The following is a 13,841-nucleotide window of genomic DNA, read 5'->3' on the forward strand; positions in this document are numbered from 1 at the left end:
GCATTGAGGAGTGGAGGCCCGTATGGAAAGTGAGACGCTTAGTTCACTGAGAGATTCCTCATGTTGTTTTCTCTCTCTCTTACTAGCTCACTCTCTCTCTCTCTCTCTCTCTCTCTCTCTCTCTCTCTCTCTCTCTCTCTCTCTCTCTCTCTCTCTCTTCAATTTGCTTTATTGGCATGATGTAACAATGTACATATTGCCAAAGCTTACCTTGGAGATTTACAATATTAACATAATTAATAATGTTAATAAATATTGTCAACGGGACAACAGTAACAACAATCATCAAGGGTCAAAATAACCATACATTTAACAATAAGCATAGAGGACATATGCTGATTGGTTGGTCTGTCAGACACTGTCCCTCATATCTCTCTCTCTCTCGCCCAAATAATTGGGGAGTGCAAGTGCCGAGAAGACATCCACTCAGCTGTTGAACTGCAAGAGGCTTTACAGAAATTGTGGAAAAGGGGAATCAAATAGGTAAGAACAGCTGGGAAACTATTTTAGAAAGGATAGACCTAAGGCTTACCTATAGGTCAATGTCTGAAATAGAAAAACATGTTGTTGAACAAGAGGGTAGGACTGAGAGATTAACCCTTTTTCCACCCTCCCATCAGTTTAGTATGACAGAGAAAGTGTAGATGAGGACAGGTTACACTGTTTTGCATATAACGGATGGATATGCACTTGATCTATCCTACAGTATCTCTCCTTTTAAAACTCTGTATTGGCCATGCATGAGATACTGCATGAAGGCGAGTTACCATAGATGGCGGCGATATTTTACACATGCCATCTACAGCGTTTACTGACACACAACATGTGTGCCTCAGTTGATAGAGCAGGGTGTTCACAACGCCAAGAATCGTGGGTTTGATTCTTGCTGGGGCCACCCATACAAATAATTTATGCACGCATTATTGTAAGTTGCTCTCCAGCCTACTCAGATATTCCCTTGGATGTCTAGAGTGTCCAAGAGAAGAAGTGCCCCTACATTGTTCTGCAATCAAAAAATCCCTTTACACTGGACTTGGCTACACTTACACAGGGAAATGTACCTTGCTCACATCCTTTCTTGGCACATGGCAGTGTTGACAAAATAAAAGTGACATTGACACTTAGTCAAAGCATTATATTTAATTTCCCTAAATACCTTTCCCTACCTCCAGATACCTGAGAAGATGATGAAGAAACAAATGAATTCACTCTCCATAATGACATACTGCCAGTGCCAGCCCATCGCCAAATGTTTAGCTAGTTAGATAAACGTTAGCATATTCACTAGCTAGCAAAACATAGCTAGCTAGCTAAGGAAACTGCACTAACTCGGCAGCTAACACAGACCCCTGTTTCATGGAAATAGATCCATTGTGATTTTATTATAATGTCAATACTAGCTACAGTGGTTAGCTAGCTTGGAGGAACTATTTAGTGTTGTGTGCATTGCGTCTGTGCACTTACTCAGCTTCCATCGAACAGCCTACATTGCATATGAAGTGTGACTGGCTCATGACATTTAACTGTGGATGTACAGAGAAAATGCCCCCTTCTTTCCTTTTTGTTGTCACTCCTGTTGGCTCCCCCACGTGGGAGTTTGTGCTCTCTGATTGGCTCAAAGTCAAGTTCTCTGTGTGTTTCATGCTTTAGATGCACCTCTCTTTGCCACAGAGACAAAATGTTTCTGTTTTAATGTAACTGCCCAGTGTTTACAGATTTCTATGAAATATGATTCCTTTTATTACAAATTGTCTCTATGGGGAAGAGAGAACATTTTACAGTTTTAGAATTTGTTTCCTGCAATTCTACAGTACACATTTCGCCATGGTTTATGTCATGGCTATCTGAGTGACTCAAACATTATATCAAAATCAATGGGGACCCCATGCCATGACATTTTTGGAATTTTTGATTCTCCCTCTGTCTGTTTTTTATTCGGATTATTGTTAGTTCTCAAAAATGATCTTATTAAGCTGTCCTTTGGCTCGAGAATCTATCGCCAGTTTTGTACGGCACGGTGCAGCGCAGCGCGGCTCGGAACGGAACATACCGGATTTCGGCCGCTGGCTCTGGACATCCATACCTGGATCTCACAGCTAGCTAGCTGCTATCCGTGTGACTATCGGCTTTCGTCGATTCCGGAGCTAACATCAATTGTTCCGGAGCTAGCCAGCTGAAGAGTTCCATCAATCACTCCTGGGCTGCAGTCACCTATCCGGACCCGTTTTGCTGCCTACGCGGAGCCCCACCGGGCCTTCACAGTTGGACTGCCGACGTTGTGTACCCGAGGGAATTGTCCGGCTGGCTCCTCCGGCGCAACGTTGCCTGGGCGCCCATCTGCGGCCTGCTAGCCGTTGGCTATCTTATCGGCTGCTATCTGAATAGATAATCGGACAATTTTAATTTTATTTTATTTTTATTTATTGATTTATTTTTCTTCTTGGGCCTCTATAAGCTACATTGAAAGTCAATATATATAAAAAAATATTTAAAAAAATAAAAAGAGTTCTTAACAGGGCGTGTTTTTTTTTTTTCTCTCTTTGTAATTCAATCACTGACCTATAACATAGCATTTTTTTTATTTTTTTATTCACCGGCGTGGAAGGCTACAGTTGTTTGCTTTGTATTTTGGGGGGGATTTGAGTTTGAGTAACTTAATTTATATCTATTGTTTTTATTTTTGTTGTTGTTGTGTGATTTGGATTAATCCCCTCTACCACACGGAAACCCACTAATCTACTGACGGAACGCAAGAGTTGGCTAATAACAGACCTCCATTCTATGCTAGCTTGCTCCTATGCTAGCTTGCTACCGATTTAGCTGTCTAAATCGCCGTGACCCCCAACCAACCTCTCCACTCACTGGACCCTTTTGATCACTCGACTGAGCATGCCTCTCCTTAATGTCAATATGCCTTGTCCATTGCTGTTCTGGTTAGTGTTTATTGGCTTATTTCACTGTAGAGCCTCTAGTCCTGCTCATTATACCTTATCCAACCTATTAGTTCCACCACCCACACATGCAATGACATCTCCTGGTTTCAATGATGTTTCTAGAGACAATATCTCTCTCTTCATCACTCAATACCTAGGTTTACCTCCACTGTATTCACATCCTACCTTACCTTTGTCTGTACATTATACCTTGATGCTATTTTATCGCCCCCAGAAACCTCCTTTTACTCTCTGTTCCAGACGTTCTAAACGACCAATTCTTATTGCTTTTAGCCGCACCCTTATTCTACTCCTACTCTGTTCCTCTGGCGATGTAGAGGTGAATCCAGGCCCTGCAGTGCCTAGCTCCACTCCTATTCCCCAGGCGCTCTCTTTTGACGACTTCTGTAACCGTAATAGCCTTGGTTTCATGCATGTTAACATTAGAAGCCTCCTCCCTAAGTTTGTTCTATTCACTGCTTTAGCACACTCTGCCAACCCGGATGTTCTAGCTGTGTCTGAATCCTGGCTTAGGAAGACCACCAAAAATTCAGACATTTTAATTCCAAACTACAACATTTTCAGACAAGATAGAACTGCCAAAGGGGGCGGTGTTGCAATCTACTGCAAAGATAGCCTGCAGAGTTCTGTCCTACTATCCAGGTCTGTACCCAAACAATTTGAACTTCTACTTTTAAAAATCCACCTCTCTAAAAACAAGTCTCTCACCGTTGCCGCCTGCTATAGACCACCCTCTGCCCCCAGCTGTGCTCTGGACACCATATGTGAACTGATTGCCCCCCATCTATCTTCAGAGCTTGTGCTGCTAGGCGACCTAAACTGGAACATGCTTAACACCCCAGCCATCCTACAATCTAAACTTGATGCCCTCAACCTCACACAAATTATCAATGAACCTACCAGGTACCTCCCCAAAGCCTTAAACACGGGCACCCTCATAGATATCATCCTAACCAACTTGCCCTCTAAATACACCTCTGCTGTTTTCAACCAAGATCTCAGCGATCACTGCCTCATTGCCTGCATCCGTAATGGGTCAGCGGTCAAACGACCTCCACTCATCACTGTAAAACGCTCCCTGAAACACTTCAGCGAGCAGGCCTTTCTAATCGACCTGGCCGGGGTATCCTGGAAGAATATTGATCTCATCCCGTCAGTAGAGGATGCCTGGATATTTTTTTTAAATGCCTTCCTAACCATCTTAAATAAACATGCCCCATTCAAGAAATTTAGAACCAGGAACAGATATAGCCCTTGGTTCTCCCCAGACCTGACTGCCCTTAACCAACACAAAAACATCCTATGGCGTTCTGCATTAGCATCGAACAGCCCCCGTGATATGCAGCTGTTCAGGGAAGCTAGAAACCATTATACACAGGCAGTTAGAAAAGCCAAGGCTAGCTTTTTCAAGCAGAAATTTAAAAAGTAAAGTCCATGGAGAATAAGAACACCTCCTCCCAGCTGCCCACTGCACTGAAGATAGGAAACACTGTCACCACTGATAAATCCACCATAATTGAGAATTTCAATAAGCATTTTTCTACGGCTGGCCATGCTTTCCACCTGGCTACTCCTACCCCGGTCAACAGCACTGCACCCCCCACAACAACTCGCCCAAGCCTTCCCCATTTCTCCTTCTCCCAAATCTGCTCAGCTGATGTTCTGAATGAGCTGCAAAATCTGGACCCCTACAAATCAGCCGGGCTAGACAATCTGGACCCTTTATTTCTAAAATTATCTGCCAAAATTGTTGCCACCCCTATTACTAGCCTGTTCAACCTCTCTTTCGTGTCGTCTGAGATTCCCAAAGATTGGAAAGCAGCTGCGGTCATCCCCCTCTTCAAAGGGGGTGACACTCTTGACCCAAACTGCTACAGACCTATATCTATCCTACCATGCCTTTCTAAGGTCTTCGAAAGCCAAGTCAACAAACAGATTACCGACCATTTCGAATCTCACCATACCTTCTCTGCTATGCAATCTGGTCCTAAATGATATCTTAACCGCCATCGATAAGAAACATTACTGTGCAGCCGTATTCATTGATCTGGCCAAGGCTTTCGACTCTGTCAATCACCACATCCTCATCGGCAGACTCGACAGCCTTGGTTTCTCAAATGATTGCCTGATAGAATTTAGTGTGTCAAATCGGAGGGTCTGCTGTCCGGACCTCTGGCAGTCTCTATGGGGGTGCCACAGGGTTCAATTCTTGGACCGACTCTCTTCTCTGTATACATCAATGAGGTCGCTCTTGCTGCTGGTGAGTCTCTGATCCACCTCTACGCAGACGACACCATTCTGTATACTTCTGGCCCTTCTTTGGACACTGTGTTAACAACCCTCCAGGCAAGCTTCAATGCCATACAACTCTCCTTCCGTGACCTCCAATTGCTCTTAAATACAAGTAAAACTAAATGCATGCTCTTCAACCGATCGCTACCTGTACCTACCCGCCTGTCCAACATTACTACTCTGGACGGCTCTGACTTAGAATACGTGGACAACTACAAATACTTAGGTGTCTGGTTAGACTGTAAACTCTCCTTCCAGACCCATATCAAACATCTCCAATCCAAAGTTAAATCTAGAATTGGCTTCCTATTTCGCAACAAAGCATCCTTCACTCATGCTGCCAAACATACCCTTGTAAAACTGACCATCCTACCAATCCTCGACTTTGGCGATGTCATTTACAAAATAGCCTCTAATACCCTACTCAACAAATTGGATGCAGTCTATCACAGTGCAATCCGTTTTGTTACCAAATCACCTTATACCACCCACCACTGCGACCTGTATGCTCTAGTCGGCTGGCCCTCGCTACATATTCGTTGCCAGACCCAATGGCTCCAGGTCATCTATAAGTCTATGCTAGGTAAAGCTCGGCCTTATCTCAGTTCACTGGTCACGATAACAACACCCACCCGTAGCACACGTTCCAGCAGGTATATCTCACTGATCATCCCCAAAGCCAACACCTCATTTGGCCACCTTTCCTTCCAGTTCTCTGCTGCCAGTGACTGGAACGAATTGCAAAAATCGCTGAAGTTGGAGACTTTTATTTCCCTCACCAACTTTAAACATCAACTATCTGAGCAGCTAACTGATCACTGCAGCTGTACATAGTCCATCTGTAAATAGCCCACCCAATTTACCTACCTCATCCCCATACTGTTTTTATTTATTTACTTTTCTGCTCTTTTGCACACCAGTATCTCTACTTGCACATCATCATCTGCTCATTTATCACTCCAGTGTTAATCTGCTAAATTGTGATTATTTACTCCTATGGCCTATTTATTACATACCTCCTCATGCCTTTTGCACACACTGTATATAGACATTTTTTGTTCTACTGTGTCAGATTTCCTCCTCTTCGCCCGAAGAGGTGTAGCAAGGATCGGACCAATACGCAGCGTGGTAAGTGTCCATGTTTTAATAGAAAAGACTGAACATGACACAAATACAAAATGAAATGGAAACGAAACAGTCCTGTGTGGTACAAACACTGACACAGGAAACAATCATCCACTAAATACCCCGAGAATATGGCTGCCTAAATATGGTTCCCCATCAGAGACAACGATAAACACCTGCCTCTAATTGAGAACCAATCTAGGCAACCATAGACCTACATAAACACCTAGATGGAAACAACCCCATAAATCTACAAAAAACCCTAGACAGTACAAACACCCTATATGAGACAAAAACACACATATCACCCATGTCACACCCTGATCTAACCAAAATAATAAAGAAAACAAAGAATACTAAGGTCAGGGCGTGACAGTACCCCCCCACAAACGGCTCTGGCAGCTCCTGGCTGGCTGACGGCTCTGGCGGCTCCTGGCTGGCTGACGGCTCTGGCAGCTGCTGGCTGGCTGACGGCTCTGGCAGCTCCTGGCTGGCTGACGGCTCTGGCAGCTCCTGGCTGACTGACGGCTCTGGCAGCTCCTGGCTGACTGGTGGCTCAGGACAGACTGGCGGCTCTGACGTCTCAGGACAGACGGGAGACTCTAGCGGCTCAGGACAGATGGGAGACTCTAGCGGCTCAGGACAGACGGGAGACTCTAGCGGCTCAGGACAGACGGGAGACTCTAGCGGCTCAGGACAGACGGGAGACTCTAGCGGCTCAGGACAGACGGGAGACACTGGCGGCTCAGGACAGACGGGAGACTCTGGCGGCTCAGGACAGACGGGAGACACTGGCGGCTCAGGACAGACGGGAGACACTGGCGGCTCAGGACAGACGGGAGACTCTAGCGGCTCAGGACAGACGGGAGACACTGGTGGCTCAGGACAGACGGGAGACTCTGGCGGCTCAGGACAGACGAGGCGCACTGTAGGCCTGGTGCGTGGTGCCGGCACTGGTGGTACTGGGCCGAGGACACGCACCTCAGGGCGAGTGCGGGGAGGAGGAACAGGGAGAACTGGGCTCTGGCGACGCACAGGAAGCCCGGTGCGGGGGCCTGCCACCGGAGGGCTGGTGCGTGGAGATGGCACCGGATAGACCGGACCGAGAAGGCTTACTGGAGATCTGGAGCACCGAGCCTGTCCAACCTTACCTGGTTGAATACTCCCCGTAGCCAGGCCAGTGCGGCGAGGTGATATAGCCCGCACTGGGCTGTGCAGGCGAACCGGGACACCATGCGTAAGGCTGGTGCCATGTATGCTGGCCCGAGGAGATGCACTGGAGACCAGATGCGTAGAGCCGGCTTCATGGCACCTGGCTCGATGTCCACTCTAGCCCGGCCGATACGAGGAGCTGGAATGTACCGCACCGGGCTATGCACACGCACCGGGAACACTGTGCGCTTCACCGCATAACACGGTGCCTGCCCGGTACAACACCCTCTCTCTCCACGGTAAGCATGGGGAGCTGGCGCAGGTCTCCTACCTGACTTCGCCACACTCCCCGTGTGCCCTCCCCCAATACATTTTTGGAGCTGCCACTCGGGCTTCCAGCCGCGCCGCCGTGCTGCCTCCTCATACCGGCGCCTCTCTGCTTTCGTTGCCTCCAGCTCTGCTTTGGGATGGCGATATTCCCCTGGCTGTGCCCAGGGTCCTTTGCCGTCCAGAATCTCCTCCCAAGTGCAGAAGTCCTCTGATTGCTGCTGCTGTCCGTTATCACGCTGCTTGGTCCATTGTTTGTGGGTGATTTTGTCAAGGATTTCCTCCTCTTCGTCTGAAGAGGTGTAGCAAGGATCGGACCAATACGCAGCGTGGTAAGTGTCCATGTTTTAATAGAAAAGACTGAACATGACACAAATACAAAATAACAAAGTGAAATGGAAACGAAACAGTCCCGTGTGGCACAAACACTGACACAGGAAACAATCACCCACAAAATACCCAAAGAATATGGCTGCCTAAATATGGCTCCCAATCAGAGACAACGATAGACAGCTGCCTCTAATTGAGAACCAATCTAGACAACCATACACCTACATAAACACCTAGATGGAAACAACCCCATAAATCTACAAAAAAAAACTAGACAGTACAAACACCCTATATGAGACAAAAACACACATATCACCCATGTCACACCCTGACCTAACCAAAATAATAAAGAATACAAAGAATACTAAGGTCAGGGCGTGACATACTGTGTCATTGACTTGTTTGTGTTATTGGCTTGTTTATTGTTTACTCCATGTGTAACTCTGTGTTGTTGTCTGTGTCACACTGCTTTGCTTTATATTGGCCAGGTCGCAGTTGCAAATGAGAACTTGTTCTCAACTAGCCTACCTGGTTAAATAAAAGTGAAATAAAAAATAAAAAATAAATCTGACTGTGTCCTTGTTGCACAGGCAATAACTGCTGCACAAGACTTTATGGGCAGAATCCCATCTGCAGAGAGCCTATTCAGTTCTTATCCACAGTGGCTATCTTCGTTTCCTATCATGTCTCCCGGTGTTAAGCCTGGTGGTGACATATGACTGTCTCTCAGGAAAATCTTTACCCAGATACTGTCAGAGTCGTGCAGGACACGTTGAATTTATTTTGCCATTGGATTTGTTGCGCTGCTTGACTCAGAAGAATATGAAAATATGTGGTTTTCGGGCAATGGCTTTATGGGATAGCTAGCAACTTGTAAACAATTACCCATTCCTTTATGAGTACTAATTTAATAGTACTATTAAACAAATTTAATAGTTCAATCATTTTCTACAAAAAAAAAACGAATATTGTGATGGTAATGACTTGTTTATGATGATAATTATTAGTTGGCTTAAGTTGCTAGCCAGCTACAGTATCTTCAACCTAGCCTACACTCTTAAAAATGCTGGGTTGTTCAGATGACCCAACTGCTGGGTTGCAGGCATTGGGTCACTTCGTTGGCTTGTTGCTGCTGAGTTATTGATGGAAAAATCTTCCTAAAAATTATATTTTGGTATTTTCTTCATTAGTCCGCTGTTGATACAGTCCCAACATATTTTGCATGTCAGCAGTCAAGATAAGATACTGGACTTTGAAGAAGCAAAGGGTCATTGTGATGATGTGGCAAGTGAAACCCAAAAGGTTATACTCCTTTACTTCTAAGAGTGTAGGCTAGCCTATAGATGTGACAAGATGACGAGGTGATGTGCCTGAAAATCCATAGGACTACACTAGCCCCTTTCCTTTTTATGCCATAGCTTTTTTAGTTTTCAAGCAGCTCCCAAATGTAGGTCTTTCAACTTGGCCCATTTTCTGTGAGTGAGCCAGTGTGTAAATGGAGGATTTCTATATTGAGGCACACAGTATTTCTTTCAGAACATTGGCTAAAAGGACCAGAGAGGTACTGTACAGCCGAGCAATGTCAGCAGAGGTTACTGTAATATATTTATTCCCATCCCAGGTCATACAACTCCAGTGTGGTTCCCTCTGCAAACCGGGAACCTGTGCAAGTCGGGACCCTAAGCAATCGACTCCATATTTCCATAATTTATTTGGCTTTGTTTTGGGCACCTTGGACGGTTCCAATGTCGATCATATTGCAAATAGGCATTTTCAAAACCTCTGTGTTTTGTTCACAGAACTGTGATTGGTAGGAATGTGTGGCATCAATCATAATGCAAAATACTCCTATTTACTAGAGGTGAATGTGTTGTTGTGAATCCAGCACTGCAGCTGGAAGGAGTGGGGCATTTTGCAGGGTACCAACAAATTAGAGTCTGAGATAAGAATCAGCAATAACAAGAAGGCTACCCAGGGTAGGCTAGGCCTAATACTGCTGTTGTGAGCAACACAATACATTGATTATATCTATATAGTCTTGCACAGTGACATCACATTAGTTTAGATTATTACATAAACACACTCCCCAATACACTTACTCTATCTCTTTAGCCTTGCACAGTGACATCACATTAGGTTAGATTATTACATAAACACACTCCCCAATACACTGACTATCTCTTTAGCCTTGCACAGTGACATCACATTAGTTTAGATTATTACATAAACACACTCCCCAATACACTGACTATCTCTTTAGCCTTGCACAGTGACATCACATTAGTTTAGATTATTACATAAACACACTCCCCAATACACTTACTCTATCTCTTTAGCCTTGCACAGTGACATCACATTAGGTTAGATTATTACATTGGCTAAATATATCAGCCTACTACAAAACATGTTTTGCGGAAGCCCAAAACCTTAATTTGTGTAAAAATGTGACTTAGAGGAGGTGGAGTGTTTACTACTTTCTGCCCCTGCTCAGTCAAATTCCTGATTGCAATGTCATACGCTCCAACATACATTACTATGCCTGTTTAACACAGCCTGTGTAATAATAAGTATGTAGCTACCTGTTCTGAACAAAATATTGACTGACTAATTCAGTGGTTCCCATTCCCAACCTTTTTCGGTTACTGTATGACCAACCGAATTTTACTCTGCCACGAGTAACCCTGGAGTACCCCCTCATGTGCATTTTACCTCGTGTGCATTTAACCAGTAAGTCTATGGTCTCATCATTCTTCTCAAGTACCCGCTATGGATAGGCCAAGTACCACCGCTGGGAACCAGTGATTTTCACCCAAACAGATACATAACATATACATTGTCACACAAGGAGATGTAATTTAGGACCACATTGATGAATGAATACAACATCTCTGCTTGACCGAGAGCTGTGTTGCACTAGGATAATTGCTTATGGTTCTTTGCTACAGTAATTATGTAATTTGTTCTAAGGCGTTGGCAGAGCAAGCTCAGCATCAACAGTCGACCACATAGCAGTCAACGCTCCGTAGAAAATAAACAATGCGTGCGCTGCGGATTGATGCCTAGCAGACGCGCGGCGGATGGACACCCTACCGGTGCCAAAAGGCAAAGTGATGATGGCTTGTGATGCAGCCCATTAAGCTACCACTTATGATCAAATTGTGGACAATTCTGTTTAAGAGTTTGAAGCACTCAACCCCGAAACAGAGCCCAACAAGAAACGTAAACCTACACTGGCTAGTCGTCCATTCGGACAAGCAAATTATTAGAATAAACGGCATCCCATACCTAGTAAGAGCAGTTTCACCTCCCTTGCCGCCTTCTCTCCATCCTCGCGGAGATTTTTATCAATCATCTTTGATCTCTCCGCGGCCGCTTTATCTTCTGCACTTAATGTACAACCCATGTTTCCAAAAGCACGCGCGCACTGACGGCCGGCGCAAGGATTCTTGAAGGATTTCGTCTTGACTGCTGTTTGATACGCCAACAAAAAAGAAACGGTTATTGAAAATCCTTCCTGTCCTGTTCAAGAGACGTGCGCGTGAAAATGTTGTAGTCTAGTCTAGTTCAATCCAAATGACACGCACAAATTGTCGTTATTCTGAGTGATATAAACAAATGTTCCGTCAATACCTAGCTATATCCTTTTGGTCGCAGAGCAATCTTCTTGGAGATGCTACTTCAAGGAATAACACTGAAAGTTGCAGTCAATTCTCAGGTGGCGTATACGAATTGGTTCTGTAGTATTGACCATTGGTAATCAATTCTGACAGTCGCACCGATATAAGCTAGTCAATCGTATTCCTCGTTCGTTCGTTTCTTTCGACCAAGTGAAGGTAGGTGGAATTCAATCACATGGATGTGTTCCTAGCGAGCGACTGCGCTCCCAGACTCAACCGCGCAGTCAAGTGAACATATCCATTGGAAATCCAGACAAACTGGCGCACTTCAGCTGCCAACCTGCTGCTTGCCTTCTACGGGGATTTGTTGACACCCTTTCTGTGCTCAGTTGATATAATATATCAACATTGTGTGTCGTAGATTTAACAAATGGTTGATTGACCACTGTTGGTACGTTTTCTGCAGTAAAGGGAGGCAATAGCCTAGTGCCAAATACATCCTATTTGAAACCCTGCTGTAAATGCCGTGATTTGCACGTCTCTTGTCTTATGGGAAATGTAGGCAATTGTGTAGTAGCCTACCTTAACTCCATGGAGTATACATACCTTTTAGTAAATGGTAATCAAATACAACCACCGACTGTTTCCTTGTTTTAATTGGCACATGCGCATTCGCGCAGTTGCCATTTTAGAGCAACAGCAATAAGGAAACAGTCTGTGGTTTTATTTGATTGACGTTTTATTAAAAAGTATGGATTTCAGCAAATAAAGAAAGGCACTTATCATCAGAGGACAAACATAGGTACACGACAAGGTTTTAAGAATTTACATGTTTGAAGTTTCGACTAATAGCGACTCGGAGTCGTATTCATTTAAAAAACTAGTCTGCGCTCAAAGTTGAGGCAGCCTACTTGGCGAGCAATAATGGGAATATACTGTAAATAGGTTAGGTAGAGGGTGAGCACTGCAATGATCTGCGTGAGCATCATCATTCACTGGGATAATATTCATGGTGGTCTAATTATAGGAATCCATGTTTTTTTCCAGATGATAAATAAGAAATGTGTCCATATATCTAAATGAACATGGGATGGGATGACTATGAAACCCCTCCACCAGCAATGGACTGCACTAAACATTTAAATGGATCTGTTGCACTTTACATTAAGTGGCCTACAATTGTATGGTAGGCTAGTTACACGGCAGGTATAGTTCTGGTGTTATTACAGTGTAGGTAAATTGATACATTGATCTGGACACAAGGGGGAGTATTACAACACATAAAACAGATGGCTGTATTTTTCTTAAGTGATTTCTTTGTATCCAAACTATTCTCATATGGTTTCATGTTCAAAAGCCTACTCATGAACACATATCCTATAACTTAATTAACGACCTTACTGCCAACAACTAAGCAATGTTCTGTTGAAGGGACCCTCACACTGAATTTTGACTGTTTCATGTAGGCCTACAGGGAAGAGTTAGTCCACTTCATGAGCATGTTGTTTTAATACTGATTAAAGAAGATTTATGATTCATATGAATAACTACTGTGTCTGAAATGTTTGGATACAGGACTGTTTTGCTAGCACAGACTGGAATATGTTCCGGGATTCATCCGATGGCATTGAGGAGTACACCACATCAGTCACTGGCTTCAGCAATAAGTGCATCGATGACGTCATCCCCACAGTGACCGTACGTACATACCCCAACCAGAAGCCACGGATTATAGGCAACATCCGCACTGAGCGAAAGGCTAGAGCAGCCGCTTTCAAGGAGCGTGACTCTTACCTAGAAGCTTATAAGAAATCCCACTATGCCCTCTGCCAAACCATCAAACAGGCAAAGCGTCAATACAGGACTAAGATCTAATGTTTATTATATTATAATTAAGTCTATGATTTGATATTTGACAGAGCAGTCTGACTGAGCGGTGGTAGGCAGCAGCAGGCTTGTAAGCATTCATTCAAACAGCACTTTCCTGCGTTTGCCAGCAGCTCTTAGCAATGCTTGAAGCACAGTGCTGTTTATGACTTCAAAC

General features: G+C 44.4%; 1 protein-coding gene across 1 annotated transcript in view; it reads right to left on the minus strand.

Moving 5' to 3' along the window:
- The window catches only part of gnai2b (guanine nucleotide binding protein (G protein), alpha inhibiting activity polypeptide 2b), a 98,074-nt gene extending 85,789 nt beyond the window's left edge, over positions 1-12,285 (minus strand). The window contains exons 1-2 of the mRNA XM_036950744.1: positions 11,811-12,285; positions 11,466-11,648 (exon numbers count right to left, since the gene is read on the minus strand). Coding sequence (XP_036806639.1) covers positions 11,466-11,583 — 118 coding nt within the window. The 5' untranslated portion in view covers positions 11,584-11,648; positions 11,811-12,285. The remainder of the gene's footprint in view (positions 1-11,465; positions 11,649-11,810) is intronic.
- Between the last annotated feature and the right edge of the window lie 1,556 nt (positions 12,286-13,841).

This window comes from Oncorhynchus mykiss, chromosome 17 (genome assembly GCF_013265735.2).
Source record: "Oncorhynchus mykiss isolate Arlee chromosome 17, USDA_OmykA_1.1, whole genome shotgun sequence".
In the NCBI taxonomy this organism is placed as follows: domain Eukaryota; kingdom Metazoa; phylum Chordata; class Actinopteri; order Salmoniformes; family Salmonidae; genus Oncorhynchus; species Oncorhynchus mykiss.